Source organism: Alligator sinensis, unplaced genomic scaffold, assembly GCF_000455745.1.
Source record: "Alligator sinensis unplaced genomic scaffold, ASM45574v1 scaffold451_1, whole genome shotgun sequence".
NCBI classification, from domain to species: Eukaryota; Metazoa; Chordata; order Crocodylia; family Alligatoridae; genus Alligator; species Alligator sinensis.
The window spans coordinates 663,588-690,426 of NW_005842097.1; the positions used below are offsets into that span (position 1 = coordinate 663,588).

Sequence of the window (26,839 nt, forward strand, 5' to 3'; positions counted from 1 at the left end):
TATTATTTTTAACCTAGAAATACTTGACAAGGTTATAAAACAGATTTTCCTAAAGAAAGGCTTTTAAAAAATCCTGGGTTTATTGTGTTTTTTTTTTCCTTTTACTGCTTTTTTCAGTTGTTATAGCAACTTGAAAAGAAAACACATAATGGAATTATACTAACTTATGGCAACCGTGAATCTGTACCATACTCAAGAGACTAAAGCAGATTATGAAAGAACATAGAAGTGTTGCCTTGCAAGTTGCCACGCTTTTTCTAAAATCACCAAAGATAGTTCTGGATTGAAAGGATACTCTCACTTGTCATCTCTTGCCATTTATTCTCTCTCTTACTTAGTCTTGGTGCTTCAAGATCAATAAGAGCTACAGCTTCTTCATCTGTGATCCCTTCTTCCAAATAGAACTCAACTAGATGCAATACTTCTGAAGGACGTATGAAAAGGGAGAGAGCAGTTACCCACAAGAACTTAGAAAGGCGTGCTAGGAAATACCATGTCATATAAAAGAAATACATAACCTCAGACTTATGCAGTGGGATTCCTTGACCCATTCAAATTAGTGTACAGAAAATATAACTTCAGTTGGAATTTGGGTTCAAGCATTCAGGATGCCTCATCACAAGCAAAGCAGCACCATTTTGCAGACAGCAAACATATACAGCCTTGGACACCAAAATGTTTTATTCAAAAACGGGATACAGCTTTCAACCTTGTGCTCTATAACCCACCAATGAAAGGGCAACTCTCTAGGGTGGGACATGGCACTTTCTGAATGGTACCAATACCAAAGGAAAAGATCGGTTTCTCCAAAAAATGCTACATGGGAAATGCCGGGGAGGCAGAATTTATTGGCCATGGAACTACTGATTCAATGTTAAGAAAACGTACAACTAACACACATTTGTCCCCAGTCAAGGTTTATATTCCAACGCACCATAAGACGAAGCAGAGAAGACAAAAGGCTGTCTACAGTTAATGCAAACGTTCCCCAGATTATTTAGCAAGGGATTGTTGGTAGAGCACCTATAACACAAGGGCACAAGCTCCTGCAAAGACACACAGAAAACAGGATAAATACAAGCACATCAACATATTCTGAATGCTTTCAGCCTGATTCAATGCTAGGCTGCTTCAGCTTTCTATCAAAGGAGTTACAACCAACATAATAATAGAACTGGAGTAAGAGAGTGGTGAAATCAGGCCCTTAAAACTTTCGCAATAAATTTCCACCACAGTAAAACAGCAAGTTTTCCCTTTAAAACTAGCTGTTACCTCACTGTTGGGCTACAATCTTCTATTTGCTTCTGCTGTAGCAGAAGCAGAATCCTGTACCCTGTACACCAAAAGGATGTAAAATAAAGGTTACTGAAACAATATAATTTTTGCTTGAAGGTCTGGTCAAGTTTAGGTTATACAATTCATTCATCTCTATTCTTTTAAACTACACAATTATTTTAGGCACTTCTGTACATCTCAAGATTGTGTTTCTATTATTTCAGGTGGCCAGATGCACATTCATTTTCAGTTAAACCTTGGCACAATACAAATTTATTTTCAGCAAGCACCCCATCTGACAGGTTTTTTAGAACACTGCGGAGACAGACTTCGACCCAAAAAAAGTATTAAAATTAAGATTTAAGGGAGGAAAAAACAAATCATTCAAAGCATTGGAGGAAGGGAGCTGTACTAGACAGACCAACTGAAAAAATGACCTCCAACAGGATACAGACTCAGAGAAAGACCCAAGCCAACTGTGCAGTATGCTGATATGGAGTTGAGAGGGAAGGTTAAGCTAAGAAATGGAGCGAGCAAGGCAGGGGGGCAGGTGGCTGCAAGACAGAGACATAATAGGACTTGCCCATGGAAAGAAGGCTTTCATTTAGACTGGAGAGAGGCAGAAACTCATGCATGAAGAACAACAAGGAATGTTTCCTGCAGAAATATAATTGCTGACCTCCGGTTAATGTATTGTAGGCTTATTTGGACATGAGAATGGAGCTTCTTGCACTAGACCACAGAGTAATAATTAAACAACACAATATAACTTACTTCACTGTCATGAAATGGCTTGGATCGGATTGTCAAGCTGCCCAGCTCAATTGATTTCTGAAACCTAGCTGGGATCTGCAGTCCCTGCAACTTGTCATAGGCATGACGAGCCAATTTATATGCGCCCAGAGCTTTACTCTGCTTTGCCAATGCAAATAATGTATTGCTATAATCGAATTAAGGAACAAACACACATATGGCACTTGTGAAGAAACAAAGTTACTTTTAATCAGAGAAGTTGTGCATTAAAGCACAACCAAGCTTAGTTCTCTAGAAGCAGCCTTAACTAAAGAAACCTGTTTACATAAGTGTATTTACATAAGCATATTGGTTTAATTACCACAGTTGATTGGAAGAGGATAAAGAACCAGCCCATGGATAATGCAACTCCTACCAAGAGGAGCTGGACTTACCTCAATGTCTTTGGCCAACAGGTCTTTTCTCCCTCCCCCAAATGTGTAGCAGCTAACAAATAAAGCAAGCAACATTTAGAAAGGTATTTAACCATCCCTCTCAAAGCACTATATAAAGGACAGTGTTATTGCCACCAGCTTAGAAGAGAGGAAACAGGCACAGGGGAAGCTAGTGACTTATCTAACGTTATGAAACAAATGAATGGGGGATATGAAGTGGAACCCAAGTTTCCTGACTCCCTGCACAGTCATATCCACTGGGCAGCACTGCTTCTTGATGCTGTTTACTGCAGATGCAATTACAGTTTAGCAGAGTTGTGTATACAGCTTGCAAAGCAATTTAAAAAAATGTAACATCAATGGATTTAGAAAACAGTCACATAAAAATTAGTTGTTTAGATGCCACTCAGTACTGAATTGTTTTGCTAAATTCTCTGGGGTCTGATTTTTGTGTCTTTTTCCCATTTCCCTTTCAATTTGTGAACAGGGAACGGTCATGTTCATACCCAATCACTTTGTTCTGGTGCTTTGGGATGTCCAAGATGCCATTTTACAAAAGCAAAACCAGTCTAGATGGGTGGCACAGAGCAAGGTTTGCTATCCCATGAGCCTATCCTAATGTACACAGATATGACTAGCTGACCTCAAGTGCGTGATTGTTTGGTAGTACTGATCATCCCCATCAGGGATTAAAGGCAATCCACCATAATATTACCGTTAGGTGATGGCAATGGGACTCTGAAACCAGGAAGCATACATATTGCAACACTGGGTCTGCGTATCGCAGATCAATGCCAAACAAATTCCTTTAATTCAGTTTACAAAATAACTTTTCGACATTGTTTTGTATTGGAAGGATACACTTTAGAGATGCCCAATGGAGTTTCCTTAGTTAGGTTATGAAGTAAAAACCTGGATATATTGAAGAGTGTTTCTGACAAATGGAAACTGAAGGGTTCCTCCTAGAGCATTAAAAAAAGAAAAGGGGTTTTTAAATTAGAGAAGCAATACTTCATAACACTAAACTTCAAGTTACTTCTACCATCTCCCATACTTTGCTTTATTAAAGCAATACAACCATAACAATAAGGCCTGAGAAAAAAAAGACAAACAGCTGGATTTACATTCCTTTTATCCAATGCTCATACCCTGTCCCTGAAGAAAAAGGGAAGAGGGCTTCACTCAACAAAAGTTATTTACAGGAAAACCCACATTCCAACCTTCATGGAAGAAGAGATCCCAAAACAATGGAACCAGCATATTTCTACTAGCAAACAGAGCTCAGGATGGAAAGCCAGCTCTTTTCCTGCACACCGAGATGAGAAGCACAGCCCTGCCCAGGCTGTTTCTGCACCACAGAAAGACAGTTTTGGGGGTGTGATACTGATAGGGCCAGGAAAGTACAACAGAAAGTAAAATGAGAGGCAAATTAGATAGCTGCACTTTGGGAAATCTAAACATTAATGTAGGCTAGTAACAATGTTTCCAGTTATTTCTGAAGTGTCCACAGCAAATTACTAAGTAAATGTAAAACATAATTACAGGTGTAAATATCTTACAGTGTATCTCTGAATAGAGTGATAGACATGATAGAGTTCTGCCAGGTGCTGAAAGTGATGAAACTTCTGTAACATTTCAGTCTTCTGCTGTTCATTTGCTATAGAAGGGAAAGGCATTAGTACAACAATCTTTGATATTTCTACAGTCAACAGTAAGAAGAGCTACTCCGCTAGGGAAATCATAATATAAACACAATTCTTCCAAAAGATTATTTACCCAACTTACTAAGTGTGCTACAAAATATAGTTATGTAATTTTACCATTTTTATGTGCAATTTTCTGCTTTAAAAGCAAGCCTGTTAAGATCCAAGACAGTTATGGCAAGCAGCTTTGATACAGCCAGAGGTTAATGGCTTAACATACTGCCAGAACATGTTTATCTTCCATCACTAGACACCTAGCCCCATCTTTAGAGGTTAAAATTCAAATCAGTTTGATGGTATTTTTCTTATCCACGTTAACGATCTGGAAGAATCTGCAGTCTCTGTACAGTACAAGAGGGACTTGAGAGCAGCACTACAGTGCATTAGGACAACTGAAGAGATGCTTATTCAGTGCCAGGCAACAAACAGTATCAATTCCTGTCCTCATTATCGCTACACAAGTGAAATAGACTTAAAATACTAACTTTCTTATTTGACTGGCTGAAGTGATTTATTAAGCATCTCCCCAGTTAATCTCCTCCACATTTAAATATCAGAAGTAGCTTACAATTTTATCTTTTATTAATTAGAATTTTTGCCCCTAAGTCATCACTTTAGCCAAGGTGGTATGCTGAGAGAACAGGCTTGAGGATATATAGTGGTCTTATAGGATGCGACTGTGATTCCGTTTTGACTTCACTATGAGGCTTGTACATAGTTTCTTTAAAAAAAGATAAAAATAATAAAGCAGCACAGATGAAAGACTAGAAAGAAAAAATTACAATGCAATCTAATTTTGGATTACAATAAAGCATAAACTCAGATTTATAGACAGAGCAAGTAACAACTGAACAAGAGGTTTTAATTAAGCTATCACAGTTCATTAAGTGTTTGCTTGCATGCATGGAGCAGGTAACAAATGTAAACCGTCTTGCATTTACTTACCTTGGGCTATGTCTAAACACTGCATGGAGAGCATCCAGTAATAATAAGCTGCGTCGTTAAATCGGCTTTCCACCACAGCATTGTGAGTTAGCTGCTCCAGCACTTTTACAGCTTCGCTCTGCCTGCCAGCCTTGTGGAATGCTACAAAGGAGGCCAAAACAAAGAAGTTTTAATAGCGTGATTATACCAATTAACTGAAATTAATTTTTTTCAAATTAAAAACAGTCAATGTAGTAAAACCAGGACAGGATGAAAGGGATTCTACTTTGGTATTTTTCTACTTGAAGGCAGCGATACTAATGGAACACGAGAGGCATCTGTAGGTACTTTGCGGCTTTTGTACCATCTCGGAGGACTTGATATAGAAACACAACTGCTGCATATACGTAAGTTGTGCAAAGCCAGTTGTTTTTCTAACAAAACAGCATTCTGATGACTAGACATTTGGATGAACAGGGGAAACTGCTGAACTCCATGGGATCAACTCAACTTTCAGATGTTCATTGGTAACATTTCAAGGCAACACTTTCGTATTATAGTGCTGGGTATCATAAAGAACTCGGAGATAAAGAAAACCTCAGTAAATGCAACTCTTAAAATAGAGTTTCTTTACACTAGCTCCTGTGCCATTCAAGTTCAATCCTGAACTCTCAATATGTAAAATATGTATTTTGCAAATTCTGTATCCTACTAGTTGCATAAGTGACAGAAATCCACAAAACAAAGAATTCTTGCAAGCAAGGATGAAACTTCAATTCGTATAAGCTTCCCAAATAAAAAGGCAGAGATGGTGCCCCTTCTTTGTGTGTCTGGATAAAACCCACTGTGTTCTGAATATTACTGTTATGAAAAATTATTAATAATGCAATACATAGTACATCAGATCACTGTTTGGGCTCTTGTGGTATAGACAGGAAAAAATCTAGATGTCATTAGAAGGGATTCTGGTTTCCTTTGTTTAAAAATTGCAAATTCTCTGATAACCCTCCCCTTCGCATTGCAAAAGCTCCGATTAAAACCCCCCAAATCTGTCACTCTCCAACCACAGGCTCAATGGGAATGCTTGCAGCAACAGGGAGCCAGAACCCCTCCTCCAGAACAGAACTCTGCCAGCCTGAAGGGGAAACCCACCATTTCCTGCGTTGAAAGGAGAAAATCCAGGTTTTACTGCGTTTTTCTGTGGAGAATGGAAACCCCAGATCCTCAGCCATTAGGCTCATTAGGTCTGTTATAACAAAGCTAATACATAGTCTTTTAAGATTAGCATGAACACATTCATTCCCTTTATCACACCCTTTGCCCATATTGTGTTCTGAAATTACAAGTGATCCAGGACAAATTGCCATTTTTGCATCTCCAAAGCATGTAGCACATTTCAGTTACTACCACCATATCAATAGGTGCATTCCTACCTTTTTGGGCTTCTTCAAATCTATCATTCTCTGCCAGCCACTGAGCATAAGGAACATAGACATCATCTTTGAATTCAGGATGCTTTTCACTTAAAGCAAAGGCCTGAAATACAGAATAAATACTGGTTAAATCCTTTAGTTTTAAAATACAGGTGAATTAGAGTACAATTTAAGAGCCTAAAAAAATATTTTTTTTCTTTACTTTGCTAACTGAACAGTCAAAAAGACTAAGTGCAAGATCTTCATAAGCACCTATATGATCTAGGAAGTGCTAGTGCGTTTTGAAAATGTAGGACAGTAGCTTATCAAAACATGCTCAAGTGATATAGGCATTTAGAACTGGAGGAAATCAGAAATCATAATAAAATGGCAATTCTAAAATAATTCCATTTGGAAATAAAGATATGCTTACTTCTTCCCAGCGCTGTGTTTCTACGTGGAGCTGTACCAGGGCCTTCAGGTCACCTATCTTCACATAGGTTTCTGCTGCATAACCATGGTTTTCAAGTTTCTTAAAATAATAGGCACATTTTGACAAAGGCTCACGCTCAGCTTTATCCAGTTTCCGTGCAATGTCAATTAACCTAGAAAAAGAAAAAAAATCCAGCTGATTAAATTGCTGCCTTTTACTGCACGCATGTTTCACTGAAAACAAAAGGGAAGAGGGGTAACAATGAAACAACTTATCCTTTAACAGTTACCATGATGATAATGTTATAGTATAGTATAGTATAGTATGCTTTGCTTAGCAATCTTTCAGTGTGTATTCTAAGGGTTTATACCAAAAAGGCCAGTTCCTACAACCTTTACTCATACATGAAAGTTGTTATTCCTGTGAGCAATTACTACAGTAGCACTATTCAACTATTTATTCATGTGACTAAGAACTTGGAAGTCGGGTCTTACACAAGCCTTAGGCAAAGTCCAAATCATTAGAGACCACTATTATTCCAATTTTACAGTTCCTCAAATGGATTCAAAGGAATATTAAGTGACTTGTTCAAGTTCATGTCTGCACCCTTTCCATCCAAGTCACCCAAATTAAAAGAGATTTTAAATTTCACATTGTACAGTGTGCACTGTGATAATATCCAAGAAAAAGCTAAAACCTACATATCAACCCAGCCATGATCCCCGCTGATTTCTATGGCCTTCATGTGCTCGCCTGCAGAAATGTACATCTCCACTGCTGCTCTTGGTTCATTGATATTCTTGGCCCAATCTGCTTGTTTTGTGATTAGCATCTTTGTGTCTTTGGGGTCTCCAGACCCAAGGAAATCCTGTGGATGGGCAGAGACAACATTCTGGATTAAGGGTTTTTTTTTGGCAGCAATCATTATGTCATGTTTCTAATGCTAAAACAAGCCAAGTTATTTTTTATTAAGCCAAATATGCTTCCTCAGTTAAAAAATACAGTAAAGAGAATACTATGCACAAATGCAAATGCAGGAATAAATCAGTAGCTAATGATCAAGTAACACTGAAATCCCCAATCCAAAGAGTGATTATGCAGTCATGCACTGCTGTTCCAATAGTTACAGAGCATATGTATGTGCTCCCATTTGCTGTCCTGGTAAATTCTCTCACTCTGTCCACCTTCTCACAGACTTAAAAAAGGAAGTATCTAAAAACAAGTCAAGGACCAGAGTTCCAAACTCTTTTGGCTAGCCAAGAAAGGAGTAGCCTGTTCTAGAAGTTAAATTAGTCCTCTATTGGATTAGTGATGGCACATCAACTTCCTTGCATGCATCTAGTCTTGGGATGTGCAGCCACAAGGCTCTCAAAGAATAGGATCTTCTCTCCAACAAATACCCCTTATTCCTCTACAGAGACTTAGTGTTTTAAAGAGGCTCCTTTACATAGACCTTATGGTGACTACTTAGAATTAGTTGGATTATGACATTCTAGTCTAGTTGAATCTGCTGCATAAGAATACAAATGTCAACTCTAAATACTATGCGTAGACACTACGATGAATACCTTACATATATTTATGGTAGAGTAAGCAATCTTTTCTGCCAATAATAAAGCCCTAGCACAATGTGACATAGCACAATATAATGTTTCACATCTGTTGACATTAATAGGCTGGATAAAAAAAATACTCAGAATACCAGAAGACAGATTAAAAGCATTTCCAGCCATTAACAGAACAGGCTACTACATACTGCAACAGGCCTCCATCAATCAGAAATATCATCCAAGACTGAAAAACTCAGGAAGTCAAGAGGGCAGGAAAAAAAAAGGGAGAAAAGACAGAAAAGTCCTTTGGCAGATTTAGAGGTAAGTGAAAGCAAACAAGCAAAAACCCACACCCCAAAGAAAAGGGAGAATTCTGGTACAATTCTTCACCAGGACTGGATATCCAAAAGGGATGTAACTATGACTTTAATGTGGCTGCTAAAAGACATGGAAAACAAACAACAAAAACCAAAAAACCCCAGCACTGCTTTCAGCTTGGCACACCTCCACACCGAGCAGCACATGCCAAGAAGAGGAATTGCATTAGTTTGACCCAGCTTGTCCAATGTCTGTATAGATTGCACATTTCAGTGGGGCTTTTTGGCATTTATATTTAATAGCCAATTAAATTGAATCAGCTTTAGATAAACGTGCCAAAAAGCCCCACTGAAGCGCCCAATCTATACAGATGCTGAGGAGCCAGGTTGAACTAATGTGCTTCCTCTCCCAGTAAAAGTGCTGTTTGTTTCCCCCCTCTCCCTCCATATCTGTTAGCAGCCTTTGTGTTTATAACGGAGCCAATAACGTTTTTCACAGGTGGATTCTGCTTAGGCACATCTATGATTCAGCTGAAGACAAGATCATCCGATTTTGTTTGAATGTCAAGTCAAAGCAAAGAAACAAGTGAAACAATTTTGTTTTCTAACTTAGACCTTTGAAATTCACTGTTTGGATAGATGGGACAAGACTTTGCTCCAAACTGGTTAAGAGGAAATGATTATTGCCAAGAATAAAAAAAAAATCTCATAGAAGTAGTGATGGGAAACTTTTTAATCTAGGATTTAGATTTATGTTTCAAAGGAGCCAAAATACTGCAGCTTACAAAGATCCTGCAGCCAAGAAGAGAAGAAGTCAGACTAACATGAACAGAGCCCTGAAGTGTTTATTTTAGCATAGATTTCATAGGCTCCGTAACTCGAGTTACAGAAAAATCTTTTTCCATAAGCTTAATAGTGTGTGCGTGTGTAATGGTGAAGCCTTTGTCTAGTGCTAGACAGAATGAGGCTGTGATGAGTGATGAATGAAATTAAACAGTGCATGCATTTTCAGGCATTTTGATAAGAAATATTACAACACTTAAAAGCCTAATACTGCTTTCTTATCGCCATATAAAAAGGTCACTTTTTTTCAAACTGTGTACAATTTATTACTACATGGGAATGCAGTTAAAAATGCAAACAGATTAAATCTTAAATCTTTGGTAAACAAAATATACTAGATTAGCAGTACATAAGACATACTAAACAGTAGTTAGATTCAAAATGTGAAAGAAAAATGGTTAATGAAAATATTTTTTTCAGAAAAGTAGTCACTTGGGTACAGTCCCCTTTCAATGCTTGTGGGTAACACAATAATTACTCTTGAAAGGAGAAAAGAAAAAGATAAAAAGGGCCCTTTGTAGTAAGATAACATGGAAGGAAGCAAAAACCACCAAAAGTAAAGCTTCAGTTCTAAATAACTATGCTATCTAATCACAAGGAAAAAGGACATCCAATTAACATGATGTAAAAAATATCCACTAAAATGCTAACGACTCCATGAATGTAATGTTTGATATATACAACCTACACCCCTGCAGCATGTTTGATATATAGCTTTTCTCTGTACCTTCTACACCAGAATCTAGAGAAAGAAGCCACAGTGCACAAACAAGCTTTTCTACAAGAGATATCCATCTTTTTCACTTGTAAGCCAAAACTAATTTGATTCAAGTTACTAAGAGCTGGAGCCACAAGTTTACATTTTACCTAGGACTTTTTCAGAGTAGAATCGCTCTTTGGAAACTTCTGCAATTAAAATCAGCATCACATTAATTTTTGTGTTTTAATACTCGGCTGAAAACCAGGATTACCTTTGCATAGTCAAACATGCGTAAATCAGTGTACATATCAAGAGCTAGGTTGTCATGTCCACTTTTTTTGTATAGTTTAGCTGCTTCATGGAATTTTCCTTGGTAGGCATAAACATCTGCTAGAAAAAGCTCATTGTTGCTCTCTCCCCGCTTCTTCCTTTCCTGGAAAAACAAAGACAAGAACGGCTCTAGATGATCACAAGCAAGATACAAGTTAGAACTGGCCACAGAAAATGAAAAGTGAAAATTCTCAGGTTTATTTTATTAACAGATAAACCTGTAGAGTAATTATATTTTCCCTTGGTGTTGGGCAAATATACTTTACAAATAAAAGGAATAAAATTCATCATGATTAATATTAAGGAAACAAACAACAACAACAACAACAACATCATCAAATGGCAGCTGATGGAATTTAATTTCTGATGGAAGACCATGAAAACAACATATTATTAATACTTGTTAACAAACACTAATACAAGCGAATGAACCTTTGATAAATCCACCTCTTTGTCTACTAAACCAGCCCAAAGAATCTGGCCAAGCTAGCAGCGTTTAAGCAGAAAAGCGCTAGCAGTAATTAACAAAGGTGTTTTTAGATGTTAAGTAGCTCAGGAATGGTCCGTCAGAAAGATAATACATCAACAATGCTTAAGAGCCTATTATTCAATACAGATATTTTTAATAACTTTAGAAACATCTGCATATATTGTCCTGCCAATTAAGGTACCAATTTAATGGAGTATTTAAGCATACGTTAGAACTTCCTAGTAATTACAAACTTAAAGCAGGGCCAGATTTAACTGACCAAGATGTACTGTTCCACTTATGCAACTTGAATTGAAAGGAGTTGTTACAAACTCAGTCTCTCAGAATTCAGAATAATCTTGCCATAGAAATTTGGCACTTGCATTGCTTACTGTCACCAGTTAGACACAGGAATGTGTCAAGAGTGTGAGGAAAGCTCCATATTGATGCAACATGTGCTTAGTTGCCCCTTACCAACCTACCAAGGAGTCCCTAGATAATAGAAGCAGAAGTGAGCAGCCATGGAGTGTTCTGAGCTCTCTCTCTATGAAAGAATTTTGTCAAGGAATCCCAAGGAAAGTCTGTTTTCATTTAAAAGAGGAAGTCTGCTAGTCAAATAAATGAAGACTATGAAGGCTGCAGTACCCTGAACAGGACCAGCAGCAGCATGTAGAAAGGAAAGAGGATACAGCTGACCAGGGAACATGTCCCTTTTTCCCGGTGGGACTCTGGGGTGGCAGGGGAAGTAGGCTCCTATTGCAGTAGTTCATTCTATGTCAGGTTGTGAAATGACACATGGCATTGCAACACAACAAGGATAGCTTGACAAAAAAACTGGAAGAAGTGGGGAGGAAGATGTGCTTTCTTTTCTGGAGACATACCTTTCAATTAATATTTGCATGTGTAATTTCTTTTATGACAGGTATAGATCTACAAACATTGTATCATCATAAAATCCTAGAGGAAGTTCAGAATAGCAACTGAGATTCTTTATGTACGCATATAAACACAGCTATTGTATAATTAAATATATCAAACAGTCGGAAAAGAAGGCGAAGTAGTGATTAGAAAACAACGAAGTCAAGAATTCCAAATTCTACTTCCAGTTGTCACTGACTTGTCATGAGACCTTCAGCACATCATTTTATTCCTCTGGGCTTATTTGCCTATCTGCAAAGAGGAGATAATTATAATTACCTACCTCTGGGGAGGAGGTGGAGCAAGGCTTAATTAACTCATGTTTGTAAAGTACTCTGAACAGAGCTGCAGGAGTCTATAGTATTATACCAATTATTAATTGAATATTGAAGTATATTTTTCCTATTTTCCTTTAAGAAGGTTTCAATATTCCCACACAATTGGTTAACTTCTTGATATTTTTTCCAATCAGAATTCAATCATAAGGTCAGCAACTTGAGTCACTACTTCAAATCAACATTTTTCACATTGAATTCCTTTGTCATTCCTTTAACAAATCAGGAATATTGTTCTGCAGAAGATCTTTCCAGGAACAACTTTCTTTAGCTTAAATGCATTTCTTACATACGGGTTAAAATTAAATATTTTTTGTTTTACCTCGATGCTGCTGATCAGTTCTAAATACCGAAGCTCTCGTACTCTGGTAAATGCCTGTTAGAAGGAAAAAGAAAAAGTAGCAACTCGATGGGTCTGAAAGTCAACTGATTTTTTGGTGCTTTATATGGCCTCCCCTCCCCCCAAATAATAATTAAAAAAAAAATTGGGGAAACAACAGCAGAAAAGAAATGAAGAATAAATTCACCTTCACGTCTACAGAGTGGACACAATATGCCGTTTTATTTCTACAGTGTGTACGCTGGTGAATTCTGACTATAGTAGGTGCTCCTAGGCACTACAATAAGCAACAAAAAAGCACTGTCCAAATTGTTCATTACATAAAATAGAATAGCACCAAAGGAGTTCAACAGGCTTAAGTAGGTCAGTCCTCCACGGGATAGGAAAACACCAAGTAAAATATTGTGTATTTTGACTGGCTATTTTAGGGTCTTTCCATTTGAACAGCTAGGCATGCACACAAACAAATGCCAACATGAATGAAGTATACTGCATATGCTTGAGGTACTAAATCAGTTTTTAAAAAGTTGGTTATAAAAAAGTAAAAATATTAGAAAGCAGAGAGAAATGAGAGGAAGGATAGGATATGATAAAAGTACAGAGATAGTGTAACAGCATTTGCAAAAAAATAAACGTGCAACCAAAACTCCCAAATGGCAGTCATGCAAGAGTTAAGAGTGGTTTATTGGCCAGAAATAATTATTAAAACCCATAAATGTAACTGTTTAGACAGTAGCATCCTTCAGACCTCCAACTAAATAAATGCTTATGAGGACATACATATGCTGCTTACACCAGATCAGACTAGGAACTGTGAGAGTCTTTAATATCAAGAAGCTTCTTTTGTTCATGTTAATCTGCTCCAATTCTAAAAGGACATTACTTTAAAATTCCAACAAGGCACTTAGAACTTCTTCATTTTAAGGTTAGCAATTTGGATAGTCATCTACAAAGCTGCCTAGAAAGAATTTATGCCAATGTCTCAATTTGAGAAAATAACAAATAAAAATTACATTTAGCTTTCTAAAAAATCTTCTGTAATATAAAGGATGTCTATTGTTATATGCCATTTCTTATGCATTTTAAAAAATTTTGTTTTTCATATAAATATTCATGATGTTTTAAGTTCACTACTTTTTACTTTGCAGAATGTGGTGTAGAGAAATGGACCAATAGTTTCCCCCCCACCCCATGGTAAAAAATGTTCTCTAATATCTAACAATTCAGCTGCCACACACCAAAACAGGGCAGTCTAGCCAGAAGAGAGGAAGTTGCCCTGCTTCACTAGTAACAAAGAACTGAAATAAACACTAAGAACCTCCCCCCTCCCAAATCTCTACGTGCAAGATATAGTCTAGATAGGGGAAGAAAAAAAGATTGGGGCAGCATTAAGCAGCAGGGTATTATGGAAGGACAAGAACTGGGAGACAAATGCTACAGTTCAACTGAGCAATTCGTTGCTGCCACCTAGTGCTACATCTTGTAAAATACAACACTGAAATGAGACTGAAGGCAAAAATTCTTGTGGGTGGTATCTTTTATTGGACCCATTGCAGAAGTATTCTAATTTATTAACACATTTACCAGTTTCTCAAGCAGAAACTGAAAATCATTTGTATTCAGGAGCTGAAATACTGTAAATTATTTTGGTTATTTTGCATGATTTGATAGGAACAAAACTGAAGTACTGTAATTTTTCACTTGTATCATATGCACAAGGTCTAAAAATAACACTGTTAAGAAAGAAATTACAAAAAAGGCGATGCAGATATATGAACATCAGCTTCTAGTAATGTAACGGAAGAGCTAAATACTAGCAGAAGTTATTAATATAATGTATGTTACTTTTTCCTCCACACACGGATTAATACAAATTACAAAATTTCTGCTATTCATCCAAATAAATGCTTTACCTTTTTAGCAGTTTCAAACTCTAGCCCTTCTAAAGCCTCCATAGCCAGCTCTTTCCAGTCAGTGTCAGTTACTCCCAAACAAGCAATCTGGTAGGCTTCTTTGAACATTTTCCGCTCCAGGTACTGATACATAGGTGCAGACTGAGGATTACCATAGAGAAATATTGATCAAAAGCAAAGTATTGAGATACACTAGTAAATTCTTAAGACTTACTAGATGAGGTTATTCATTTATCAGTCCTACTATAATCCCACTACAGAACCTATCTACATTTTCTGCTTTAGAAGCAGAGTCTATAACATTATGAGAGCTTTGAAAAATAATATGGTAGTCTCTTAAATATAAACAGGGAACTAGATAACTGAATTCCAAACCCTATTTTCTTGTGAGCTTTGTTAGGTTCAGAACCAGTAAATATCTGGATTAGTTTGCAAGAATATGCCTAACCAAAACCTAAGGAGGGCAGAAGAACGACAAGTAAAATTAGTTCCTACAATAAAATATATTTTTTAAATTAAATACATCTGCAAGCAAAAGTTTGCGTGTGGGGACAACTATGTTAACAAGGTCAGAGAACACCTCAGCAAGAGAGGAGGAAGAAGCTGAGATTCATTTAGAGTGAATGAACTTCAATAGTTTTAAAAATGGCTCATATTATACTAGCCAAAGTGCAGAAATAGCAATGAGAGAGATAAATATCCTGGGACTTTGGAGAGCATTCATTCTGGTAAAATGATAAGTTCTTTTTAAAAAATACACTTTCCTTTTTTAAAATCTTCATGTTATTAAAAAAAAAAGAAGTGAAAACTGGCTTAAATGATTACCTGTGGAACTTCAACAGCTGACATAGAGAAAACATGAAGACAGAAGATCTTGGATCCATTGTATCCCACAACAAAGCCTTGAAGTTTTTGCTGATGGACAGGGAAGTTACTAGCTTTGATGTTGAGGTAACCCCCTCCAGAAAAGCAAAGCATGTCCTCACATTGTGTATTCCAAGCAACGCTATTAGCATTGGGTTCCTAACAAGCATATTACAAGAATAGTTAAACTGCTGTGCAACAGTTCTTCCCTAATATACGGCCTTCCCCCAGGGCATTTAATTATGTTATACCCTATATATGCAGTTCTTTTAATTAATTTCTGTATGATCTGATGCTTAAACTTAGAACATTAAAAACAGTTTCACTGTACTAACTTTATGTTTATTCAGTAGCAATAATTTTGCTCGTTATGTTTGTCATACGCTCTGCTGATCACCCGTTTGATTGAAGTCTCTCTGCAATAAAAGGCTGCTGAGTACTAGAATCATTTAACCTATGGTTCTGTTTTTTGGCAGAAAAAGAATTCCATAGGGTCTTCTTAAAGATGTTGTGCTCTTTCTACAAGATCCTCTCTGAAGAGCGCTTTACTAACATTAACGGATTAGGGCTCAGAGACACTGTGTTAAATACCCTCTGAGGAAAGTAGTATCGTCCCTTTGGGTGGGGAGGGGGGGGTTACATGTAATGCTGCACAGCCCTAAAACCTAGTTCTCCCACATGGGGTACAGAAGCATGTACATATGGAACCATTTCAAAAGGGAAGCAGCTGTTATGTTCTAAGAGTTATGTGTGGTCAAGCCAGGAAAAAATGTGGGAGAACTGGGTCAAAAGCACAAGTCTCTCTCCTCCAATCTCTTCTTCACTCACTAGACAACATATTATGTGAAGGGAGCATTTTGATAAGAGAACTCAATAGATTAAAACCAACCATATTTCACAACTCATCAGGTTATGTTTATTTTGTGCTAACAAGTTTTTCTTTCCTTTTTCGTAATGGTTTTGAATTCTTACTTGGAACAGGAGCTCCTTGGTGTGAATATCATACACCAGACAGGTGTCATTTTCATCTACCACTGCCAGTTTGTTTCGGGATGCGCTCATATCTAGACAACGCACAGCCGTAGATTGCTTCAGAAGGACAATTGCAAAGACATTGTCTACAAATATCTTCAGAATCTGGATGCATTTTGAATACAGAGTTAGTCAAAATTACAGTTAGTAAAAACCAGCAATAGAATAGCCGGTACTAATGCTGTTGTTGAAAACAGACCTGTAATTATATACTCTATTGAATATTAAACTATCAAGCATGCATAAGAATTAAAGGCAATTTGAGAATGCATTAAAACATTTATATCCTTGTTCTGCAATATTGGCTTGTTTACAAACTAATGTAAAACATAACATACTCTACACGTACTCACGGCCCTAGATTATGTATTGTTCTACCTATAGAACAAGTACATTGATGTATTAATACTACAGGGACAAGCACAGAACAAATAATGTAGGTCATTACACTTAGGCCAACAATCTATACACTTAAATAGAAATTTTAGTACAGCCCTTATTTAAGTTCTACTGAATAACTACATTTATAAGAAAGTTTCAACTGCTGCTGGCATGGTGTGACATTTTATAGTTTGAATGACCATGTAGATGACAGATGACATCTTTGATAAACAATTTAGAATTTCTAATTGTACGATTCATTTACCTTCCCTAAAGTTGATACAGTAAAAGCTCTGTTATCCGGCATCCCCCAGGAACAGGGGATGCCAGATAACAAAATATGCTGGTTAACTGAGTGGCCCTGGCCACCGCTTCTCATGCCATGTCTGGGGCGTCCCTCCACCCCTCCCACGGCGTCATCCCGCACAGCCCGTTATGCTCCTGGGCCGTGGGGGCTTGGCAGCACAAGCTGCTTTGCCCCAAGCAATGGGGGCTCGGAGAAACCGGAAGTGCCACGGCGGGCACTTCCGGTTTCACTTTATCTTACAAACCAGCATGCAGGTTCGTGGAGCATGCTGGCTTATAAAATGCTGGATAACAGAACTTTTACTCTATTAAAAGGGTAAATATGATTTATATACATTAAAAAAAAAAAAAAAATCAGACAAGATTGCATGCAATTCTCCACTACAGTCCCATCAAATAGAATAAGAAAAAAAAAATATATAGTTTTCCTATTCAATATACAAATACAATTTTCAAATATAAATTTTCCCTATTCAAATGGGACTGTAGCAGAAATTACATGCAATCTTGTCTGATTTTGACACTGGTTATTGCCAGATTAGAATAAATGCCAAAAGGCCATTCTCACTAGTGGCAATATTTATAAGGAGTTATCAGTGAACTGTGTATGAGATCTAGAGTCACCTAGGAAGCATGAGTAATAAATAAAGAACAACATTTTTGTATTCTATGATAACCTACCAGGGCATAGCTAAAAATCAAGAACCTAAGCCCATAGGCAAAGGATATAAATAACTAGGGTTTTGTTTTTTTTTCAATTCTGGATTAGACTCAATCCAGGCCTACAGTATCCAGGTAATACAAGATCACACTGCTTCCATGGTCAGCACTAAATATTTTTAGTCTCCTCAAAAGACTATAAACAGATTTTGTTTTGTACTTGGAGAGGTAAATCGGTTATAAAGAATTACCTGGCCATTCTTTAGACCTACTAAGAGGCCTTCTCTTCCAGGAGGTCCTCCAATTACTTTAATGTAACGAATAAGAGACTCCATCAGCCACTCTCGCTCTTTAACACCACTAAATGAGAGGCACTGTAATCTTTTCTCCTGAAAATCCAAGAGCATACTGTAGACCGCATGACGATAAACAAATATAGAAGACTACCGGGTAATGCATATGTCCAGACATCTACTATACATGTAAAAATCAGAAATGGACAGATACACAGTACATCAATGTAACAGACTGAAAATAATTATTTTAAGTCTTCTCTTGGTATGATGCAGAAAATACTAAAACCTTTTCAAGCAGCAGACATCCCTCAGAACTTTACAAACTGATCCCTAGGCTGTAGGGCAATCATCTCAATGAAATACAGACCCCTGAAAGATGATACAGCTACTACTTAACAGTCTACAGCAGCACGGCAGATTACATTACTCCACACATCAAATTGTCTAATAGCATAAGCCGTTAAAGATTTTTTTCCAAGATACTAATCTGACCCTACTGCTTATTACGACCACTGCCTTCAAGCATGAATGGCACACTTTCTCTCACCCAGACTTCGTTCAATTTTCAAACACGTACCTGGCATAAAATAATGTGATCTGAACAAACAACCAACAAGTTGCACTCAAATTTCTTTACTATCTTTTCCTTCACACGGTAATGCATGTCCGAAGAGTCATCTGAGTATAACTCATAAATCAGGATTCTCTCTGGCAGCTGGATTGCTAGTCTGTTTTTATATATGGCAATTTTCTTTACAAGCTCTCTGCATTTTACTCTAACTGAAAAGAAAAAAAAAATAAAAAGCATGGTAAAGAGAAGGCTGAAAATAAGCCAGTTTAATATCATATTAAAGCCTAGTTACATTAAAATTTAATCCTGATGAAATACTTCTACACTGAAAAGTAGCGACCCTTATTAGAATAATCTTTGGTTCTACATACACTATATACATAGCAAATCACACATTCTTTGCTGATTCACAAGTAATATCAGCTGTTATGACACACATTCCAGTTTTCATTTCCTGACGTAAAAAGCAGATAAAAATACTAAAAAATATATAAAGTTAGCACAAATCTGAGACTGTTAATAAGACCAACGCTGACAAATGTAATGTACCATAACAGCTTCTCACACTTTCAGAGAGGAAGATTTTATCTTAAAAGGCCCCTCCCTTTCTTAATGTTCTTTCAAATCCCTAGGTCTTTCACTAGCCCTTCAGTGCTGATCCTCCAGAGATATAAGCACCAGTTTGTATTTGCATTTTCATCCTGTGAATTGTGTGCTTCAACTTCCCTACTGTCAGGAAGCTCTAGGGGATACAGCTTGCGAAACATGGGACAGCTCTTCAAATAACAACAGAAGTGAAGCTAAGACTTTAATGTGTGAAATTACCTTTTTGCTCAGTGATGAGGTGCTGAACAATAACATCAGTCATGTTGTCCCTATAAGCATAGCGATCCTTGTAAAGACCATGCACGGTGCTGAAAATCAGCTGATAAAAGGAAATTGTTCCATCCTGGCACCCTACTGCCTGAACAGAAGGAAAAAGGTCTAAAAACACATGATCACCTCTATGCGTCTATTAATGACAAGCAAAAAAGACACATGACACTTCTACAAACAGAAGTTAACATTTACATAACACTTGGATTCATGTTTTCAATAGCATAACTCTCGGACCTTTATAATGTAGGATGAGGGTTTACATGAGCAAGGATCATGCATGCTGTTTTTTAGCACACTGGCTAGGGACAGAAGTTACAAATAAACCGACTTAAGTGATCAGAAACTGGTTTAAACCTGTAACAGAACAGAAGCTCAATGCATATAAACCAGTTTCAAAATGGCTGAAGCTGGTTTAAGATAAACCTGGTTGAATGTAGTATGAGATGTAACCGATCTGGGTCACACCGGTTTATGAAACTTGTCCTAGACCCCTTCATGGTTCAAATTAATTCACAGTCCCCCAGCATGCTTACCAGCCCTGGGCTGGGCTGGCTGCTCCGAAGACAGCTGGCCCCACCCCTCTCTTCCCTAGCTGGAGCAGTGAGGGCTGGCTGACAAGGGGGTAGGGGACAAGCCTGGCTGGGGATGCATCCCAGTCTGCAGGAAGGGGAGGGAACTGCCCCCCCAGGCAAACCCCGGCTTTAGTCTGGGGCCAGGGAGGGGTTTTAAATTCTTCTTCCCCTGCTCAAATTTACTGCTGGCTGCAACTGTGGACTACAAATCCCAGAGGCACTTAAAAGCAGGAAACGGAAGTGATGAGCAACCCTGCAGAGTCTTGTTGCTGTAATTCTGGACTGCAAATCCCAGAGACCTCAGGGGCAGCATGAAGAGGAAATGAACACACAGCCAGAGAGCCATGCTCTATTGCCCCCTGGCTTCTGGTCTAAGCCACTACAGGCATGTGGCTGCATTTCCTGAATCAAAGGGAAATGTCTGTTCACTTCTGTTTCAATTTAATCTGTGCAGTTCTGACTAACCTGCAAAGACTAAAATTGATTCAGCCTCAGGATTTTTGACTGTCTGTACCTAGCCACTGGGTCGGCTGATGTCAACATGAGTTCTGCCATACAGAGATTATAGGATATACAGTCCACACATTCTCCACAAGGTTTATTACTAAAACTTTGAAATGCAGTGCATCTACTTCTAGACACAATGTGACAGTCACCCTATCACAAGGGGCTCCACATTTGTTTTAAGGCAATTAAGATTTTCAATTTAAAAAAAAGTCAACCAGGCTGCATTTCCCTTGACCATTTTAAACAGTAGTCAGTATTACAGTTGTTTACTTGATGCCTTTTGTATTTAGAGGCCTCATTATGAATTGAGATACCCGGATTTGAGCACCTTAAATGGCTAAACAGTTTCACAGAAAACAAACAAAAAATAAAAGTGAAATGAGTCTTCTTACCACATAATTGGAGTCTGGTTTAACTTTACATGTCCACACCCAAGTGCTCTGCTCCCCTATGGTACCGAGACGCACTCCATCCTTCGTGTACAGAGAGACTTGTTTATCTGAGCCTCCCAGTAATATATATTCTCCCTTAGAAAAATAGCTAACACAGCAAGGGTCAAAATTAAGCACCCTGTCCTTCCCAATCTGCAAGAGAAAAAGATCATAGAAGAAACAGTAAAAACAGGGGATAAATTAACCAGATGAGCTCCACGGTACATGGGAATGTTCAGATGGCACACAGCTGGCCTTCATGTCTTGATACAACCCCCATCCCTTCATCCAAGCTCGTGATGTGGTTTTTTTACATTCCCCAAGCATTGGCTGTTATAAATGATGGCTTAAAAATGGTATTTAAAGGCTTGCTTTTTGGGAACTGGCTTATAGGTGTAGGATAGGCAGCAGGGGTTAATTGATTTCTAAAAGCCTGGGTCTCGCACGCAGTTTTCCCAGCCTTCAGAAGCAGACAGGCTGTCTAACACAGCAAGACCAATGGATACACACACAGCCTGAGAAACTGGAGGCATGTACCACATTGTTCCATAACATGAATAAAGTGGCATCTGCTCACAAGACCAAAGGGGGGGCCTGAAATTCCCGTTTTGGGCAGGGTGTGCATGCGATGGGCTTGGAATATGCTGACGGAACAGAACAGAACGTAGACAGTGTGACGAACAGAGAGACCAATCAGTGATAGCCATGGATGAAGAGTCATCAGGAGTCATCAAGAGGGAAGGAGAATACAAAAGTAGAGACTTGAGAGTAACAAAAGGGCCCAAGTCCTTCTCTCTGAGGCCACCATGGACAGAGGGCACACCACCAGCCTGTCTCATCCACCCCACTGGACAGTGGGGTGTGGGCCTCAACATCCCACCTCCAGACCAGTGACATGCTGACAGCTAAGAGAACCTCAGGGTGAAGCCTGCGTCCTGGCGAGATGTACTTTGACTCCGATGACAGCCATAGAGTCAAGGGGGTGGGGGGAAGCTGGGATGGAGTGCCACCACCTAATGCCCCATGCTGCGGCTGTTCTGCCTCTTGCAGGGAGAGGGGTGGGGGAGCTTCGGAATCATGGCGGCGCTCCCCCACAATTGGAGCGCACTTGTTTCCATCAGCCAGTCAGAGCACGAATAAAGTGTTACAGACAGACAAGACAGGTGTAGGCTTCTATAATATTAGAATTGCTTGATTGCTTGCATTGTTTCTTTTCTGTTATCACTGTGCATCAATAAATTTGCCCGTTATTGCATGGAAAGTCGTGGTTGGTCTGAGGGTGGGTGTGTTCCATCCCCTCCCCCCGCCCCGAACAAGGCATCTGGGGTCCTAAATCCAGAACCGACAATAAAGACCCTTGAGAATTATTCCAAGTTACACCTGAAAATCAACTCCACCCAATAGATGTCTGTTCAAAACCATGGTGATCTTAAAAGCTTTACTGCAGTCACATGTCCCACACTGCAGCTGGATCTGGGACAGAAAATTACATTATAAAACTGAAAAAACTAAGCACCTATGTCTGGTTGGAACCAGAGCTGGAGGGAAGGATATTTCAATGCAGACTTAAAACAAGACTTAAGAAACAAATTGCAAAAAAACCCCCCCAAAAAACAAAACTTATCATTGCATTTGACAACACAGAACAGGAACAAATATATCTTTCTACCCTTGAGTGTAAAAATTACTTCACTTTTCTGAGGTATTAAAATAAAAATCAACTTACCTGTTTGCCACTAAGTTGATAAAAGGAAAGCCTTTGACCCCAGTCTGCTACAGCCAAGATGTCATTGTGTTCATCTCTAACGCGGATAAGAAACAAGTTAACAAGATGTGCAGTGAGATGAAGCAACTTCATTAAAAGAACTTCAACAGCTACAGCCCCAGAAAGTAGAAAGTTAAAAAGCATAAACATTGAGGACAGCAGACATATGTCCTGGCTAATACAAGTACTCTTCACTTAACGTTGTTCCAGTTAATGTTGTTTCATTATAACGCCACTGATCTATTAGAGAACATACTCGTTTAAAGTCGCACAATGTTATTAGGCCACTGCCTGCTAAAAGGTAACTACTGTAATGTAATTGGATGCACTTAACATAGTTTCGCTTAAAGTCATGTTTTTCAAGAACGTAACTACGACATTAAGCGAGGAGTGGCTGTAATAAACATTTACAGCCAGGGAACTAACAGTTTGGGTGAGGGGGAAAAAAAGGTTCACCATTTCCACCACATCTGTCATTATGTTTCTGATTTTTTTCCCCTTGAAAAGGAAAATTAACAGATCATTTTGCATACTGTCACTGCACTTAATATCTGCTGAAGTGCTCAAGTTAACAGTCCCTACACTTACAGCTGAGGCCAGATTCTGATCTCCCCTAGAGTAGGACATATCCACAGCAACACCAAAGTAACTGTGGATGAGGGAAGTTATACCAGATTGCATACCAGCATATCTGAGAATAAAGTCTGGCCCTGCAATTCTTGAGGCAGAGCATTGTCTTAGAAGGTGCCTGAACCCTGGCTGGTCTGACCACTTTAGTCCTTGGTCATGCCCTCTCTCTCCCCCCACATGTACCTGCCTGGGGAAAGGGAAGATGCTACTCAAGCCAGGATTTGAAATGTGTAAGTGTAGTATAAATAAGGTATTAGAAGTAAGACAAAAAACAGTCAATAGTGAGCCCAACCATCCTGTCTACTGAATGCAAGAGAGTCCTCCACAAAAAAAATACCATGTAATTTATGCACCTAGAGATTATATCATAATGCATATGCACAAGGGAGGGTGAACCAAGGTTACACAGAAAAACCAAATTCTGGAATTTACCAACTTTGATAGCTTGATTTTGCAAGCCTAATAATGTTTTTTATCATAGTGGCCTTGTTTGATGTATGGGCACATATGTCTGAATGTTAACATAAATATCTATGTTGTCTCTAGAAAAAAGTTTTGTTCCCTAGAAGTTTCACTCACAAGCTGGTGTCCCTAGGGCTCTCTTCTTCCTCATGCTCTTCTTCCTCTGTCTCACTACTCTGACTACTGCACATGCTGGACTTTATAGCTGGTATTTCCTTTATATAGTTGTGGATTGACTCGTCTTCCTCCTCCTCCATTTCCTCCTCTTCACTTGCTCTAGCATTCCAGAAATTCTCCCACCGACTGCAATATTAATTGTTCATTCATTTTCCCTAGAACTTACTGAAGCTGTCTTTAAACGCCACCCCCCGCCACAAAACCCTACTATTTTGAGATAACCTTCCCTCTCTGTAGAAACCCCCACAAAAAAAATTCCCAGACATTTCAATGGATTTTGTACCCTCTTTTTCTACTTATTGAACCTGACAGTAAGGCCAAGCAAGGGAATGCATTCAAGGATATCGGCTGGTATGGTTAAAAGTGCACCCCTAATTAACATATGTTTAAAATTTTTTTTTTTTTTTAAATCAGGCACCCTGGTGAAATACAGCATAGGGCTTATATGGTAGAAGTGGGTAGCTCTAGAAACCAACCTTGGGAATTTCATCTTAGAATTTCTGAAATTTGTGTCTCTATCTTAAATACAAATTACTAAGTATCCCCCCACCTGCAATTCTGGGTTAGAGCTTGCAGTGGGGAAAAAACAAAGGGGTAAAACAGCAAATAATAAAATTGGCCTCAAAAAAGTTACTAAACCTTCACCGCTGGGCTAGTCACGGAGGACATGTCTATACTGCAAACTCTTTGCACCAGGCAGCGGTCTGCTCAGACACAGCCCATGTTCTTCATGTGCTACCCACAGAACTGGAAAATGCACAGCCACATTAACAGAGTACCAATGCCTAACACTGGCTGTGGTGTAGATATATTCAAAGGTATGTTCAAAAGGGACAGAAGGCAGCACATTCAAGTCTCAAGAAAAAGGGCAAAGCTTTCTTCAATCAGCAGCAGCCTATATGGAGATTTTAGAACATTAGGAAGGGATGCCTATAAAAGTGCCATGTAAAGGAATGTTAATGTTGTGGGGGGAGGAGGGTGGAATCTAGGTGTAGTTTGCTTTTCATTTACACCACTAAATCCACAGTATCTGCACTGATTTCTATGAATTCCAGATTTACACACATTTGGAAATGGAAACTGGCTACTAGCAAAGGCCCTCAGGATTCTGAAGAAAAGCCTGCAAGGACAAAGAATAAAATGATTTCTGGAACCAGTAAACCAGGGCTTACTTGTCCATTCCTCTTTTTTTGTTTTTCGCACTGAACTTACCTTGATGGATTCCAGCAAATTGACCATACTGGCGATAAAGCTCCACCTGGACGTTCTATTTTAACTTTTTCTTCACCATTTTTATTCCTTATGCTTACAATGCCATTGAACATCCCCAAAGCAAGGTACTGGCCATCATTTGTCCAGCTGATAACAAACAAAAAAGTATCACAGAGGATTCATTTGATAGCCATGTAGCTTACTGCACTACCAGCAACTACAATGATATTGCCTATGTAGGTATAAAGATTGTACATCAATCAATGGAGAACCTAATTCCCAACCCCTAATCACTGTCTCTGCATGTTTAACTAATTACACAGACTCATGTTTTAATGCTTTCATATTCTTGTGATTAGAGAAAAAGAAGTTTTAATGTGAATGACAATCGATTCCTTAACACTTACCTACAGCAGGTGATTTTACTGTTTGATTTATGTTTGGAGACTGACTTCTGTTCAGGAGACCACAAACCTTTATAAAAAAAAAAAAACCCGCCAGAAACCCCCCACCCCCCACATTAAAATTATATTCCTCATCATCAAAACCACCTTTCAAACTAGTAAAATAGGTGAGTGAGCAAATAAAACCTCCCTTTCATTGCAGTGAGACAAGAATTTCCTATGTTGGGGAAACTCATTTAAATAAATGCTTTTTATCTATGCATGGGGGGGAAAAAATGTAAACCTCTAAATAAAAGAAGGAGAAAGAAGCATCTCTAAAGGGTGGCAAAAGAAAAACTGCATTGCCACAAGACACACTTTGTTTTATGCCACTGAAGTACACAGCTTTTTTCCAACTGTGGTTAAGTGTTACTTGATATTAAATAAAATATTTTCTAAATTTTCATCATACCCTACATAATGGAGTAGCATCATGTTAGGTCTACATTTATCATTAGGAAAAAGAAAAACTGCACCTGTATGTTGTTCACGGATTATTAATTGCCCCATTTTAATCATACTCCCTAGCTTATAAAAATCATCTAAGAAGAAATAGACTTACCAAAATCACTGGAGGAGCAAGATGCTAGTTGGTGAGTAACTGGGTTGTATGAAACACACTGTATAGAGTCATTATGCCTAAAAACAAAGTAATCAGCACAATTCAATAAATCTTTTTTTAAATACCATATTTCTAACTTTTAACAGCAGATCTGAAATCCAACCTAATCCTTATGTCCCTCAGCTGATTAACTGCTTTGTTTACTCTTTCTGATCACCTCAATCCACCTTTCCCTCTCTGAGCAATGCCCCCTCCTTCTATTCCTTCCTCCATGTTCTTTTATCCACTGTATTTAAAATTACTTTATTCCTTTCTATTTAGTATCCTTCCTCTCTTCTAGTCCATTCATAACATCTGATAAAGTAGCATATTGCTTACAAAAACTTATGCATTTCTGAATGAGTTAGTTACTCTAAGGGCGTGTGCAGGCAAGCAGGAAT

At 38.4% G+C, this 26,839-nt stretch overlaps 1 protein-coding gene across 4 annotated transcripts in view; it reads right to left on the reverse strand.

The window, feature by feature from the left end:
• IFT122 (intraflagellar transport 122) overlaps window positions 1–26,839 on the reverse strand; it is a 35,183-nt gene that overhangs the window by 3,305 nt on the left and 5,039 nt on the right. The window contains exons 5-27 of one of the 4 annotated variants that reach the window (XM_025204786.1): window positions 26,400–26,476; window positions 25,802–25,868; window positions 25,395–25,541; window positions 24,123–24,308; window positions 22,875–22,950; window positions 21,110–21,301; window positions 19,585–19,723; window positions 18,766–18,968; window positions 18,144–18,281; window positions 16,486–16,602; window positions 15,475–15,672; window positions 14,650–14,790; window positions 12,719–12,772; window positions 10,616–10,777; window positions 7,636–7,802; window positions 6,935–7,106; window positions 6,523–6,625; window positions 5,111–5,251; window positions 4,022–4,119; window positions 3,324–3,424; window positions 2,050–2,215; window positions 935–1,046; window positions 296–424 (exon numbers count right to left, since the gene is read on the reverse strand). In XM_025204786.1, coding sequence (XP_025060571.1) covers window positions 296–424; window positions 935–1,046; window positions 2,050–2,215; window positions 3,324–3,424; window positions 4,022–4,119; window positions 5,111–5,251; window positions 6,523–6,625; window positions 6,935–7,106; window positions 7,636–7,802; window positions 10,616–10,777; window positions 12,719–12,772; window positions 14,650–14,790; window positions 15,475–15,672; window positions 16,486–16,602; window positions 18,144–18,281; window positions 18,766–18,968; window positions 19,585–19,723; window positions 21,110–21,301; window positions 22,875–22,950; window positions 24,123–24,308; window positions 25,395–25,541; window positions 25,802–25,868; window positions 26,400–26,476 — 3,086 coding nt within the window. Of the gene's footprint in view, window positions 1–295; window positions 425–934; window positions 1,047–2,049; window positions 2,216–3,323; window positions 3,425–4,021; window positions 4,120–5,110; window positions 5,252–6,522; window positions 6,626–6,934; window positions 7,107–7,635; window positions 7,803–10,615; window positions 10,778–12,718; window positions 12,773–14,649; window positions 14,791–15,474; window positions 15,673–16,485; window positions 16,651–18,143; window positions 18,282–18,765; window positions 18,969–19,584; window positions 19,724–21,109; window positions 21,302–22,874; window positions 22,951–24,122; window positions 24,309–25,394; window positions 25,542–25,801; window positions 25,869–26,399; window positions 26,477–26,839 lie in introns of all 4 variants that reach the window. The other 3 variants (XM_006024131.3, XM_006024132.3, XM_025204787.1) reach the window with 3 other exon arrangements.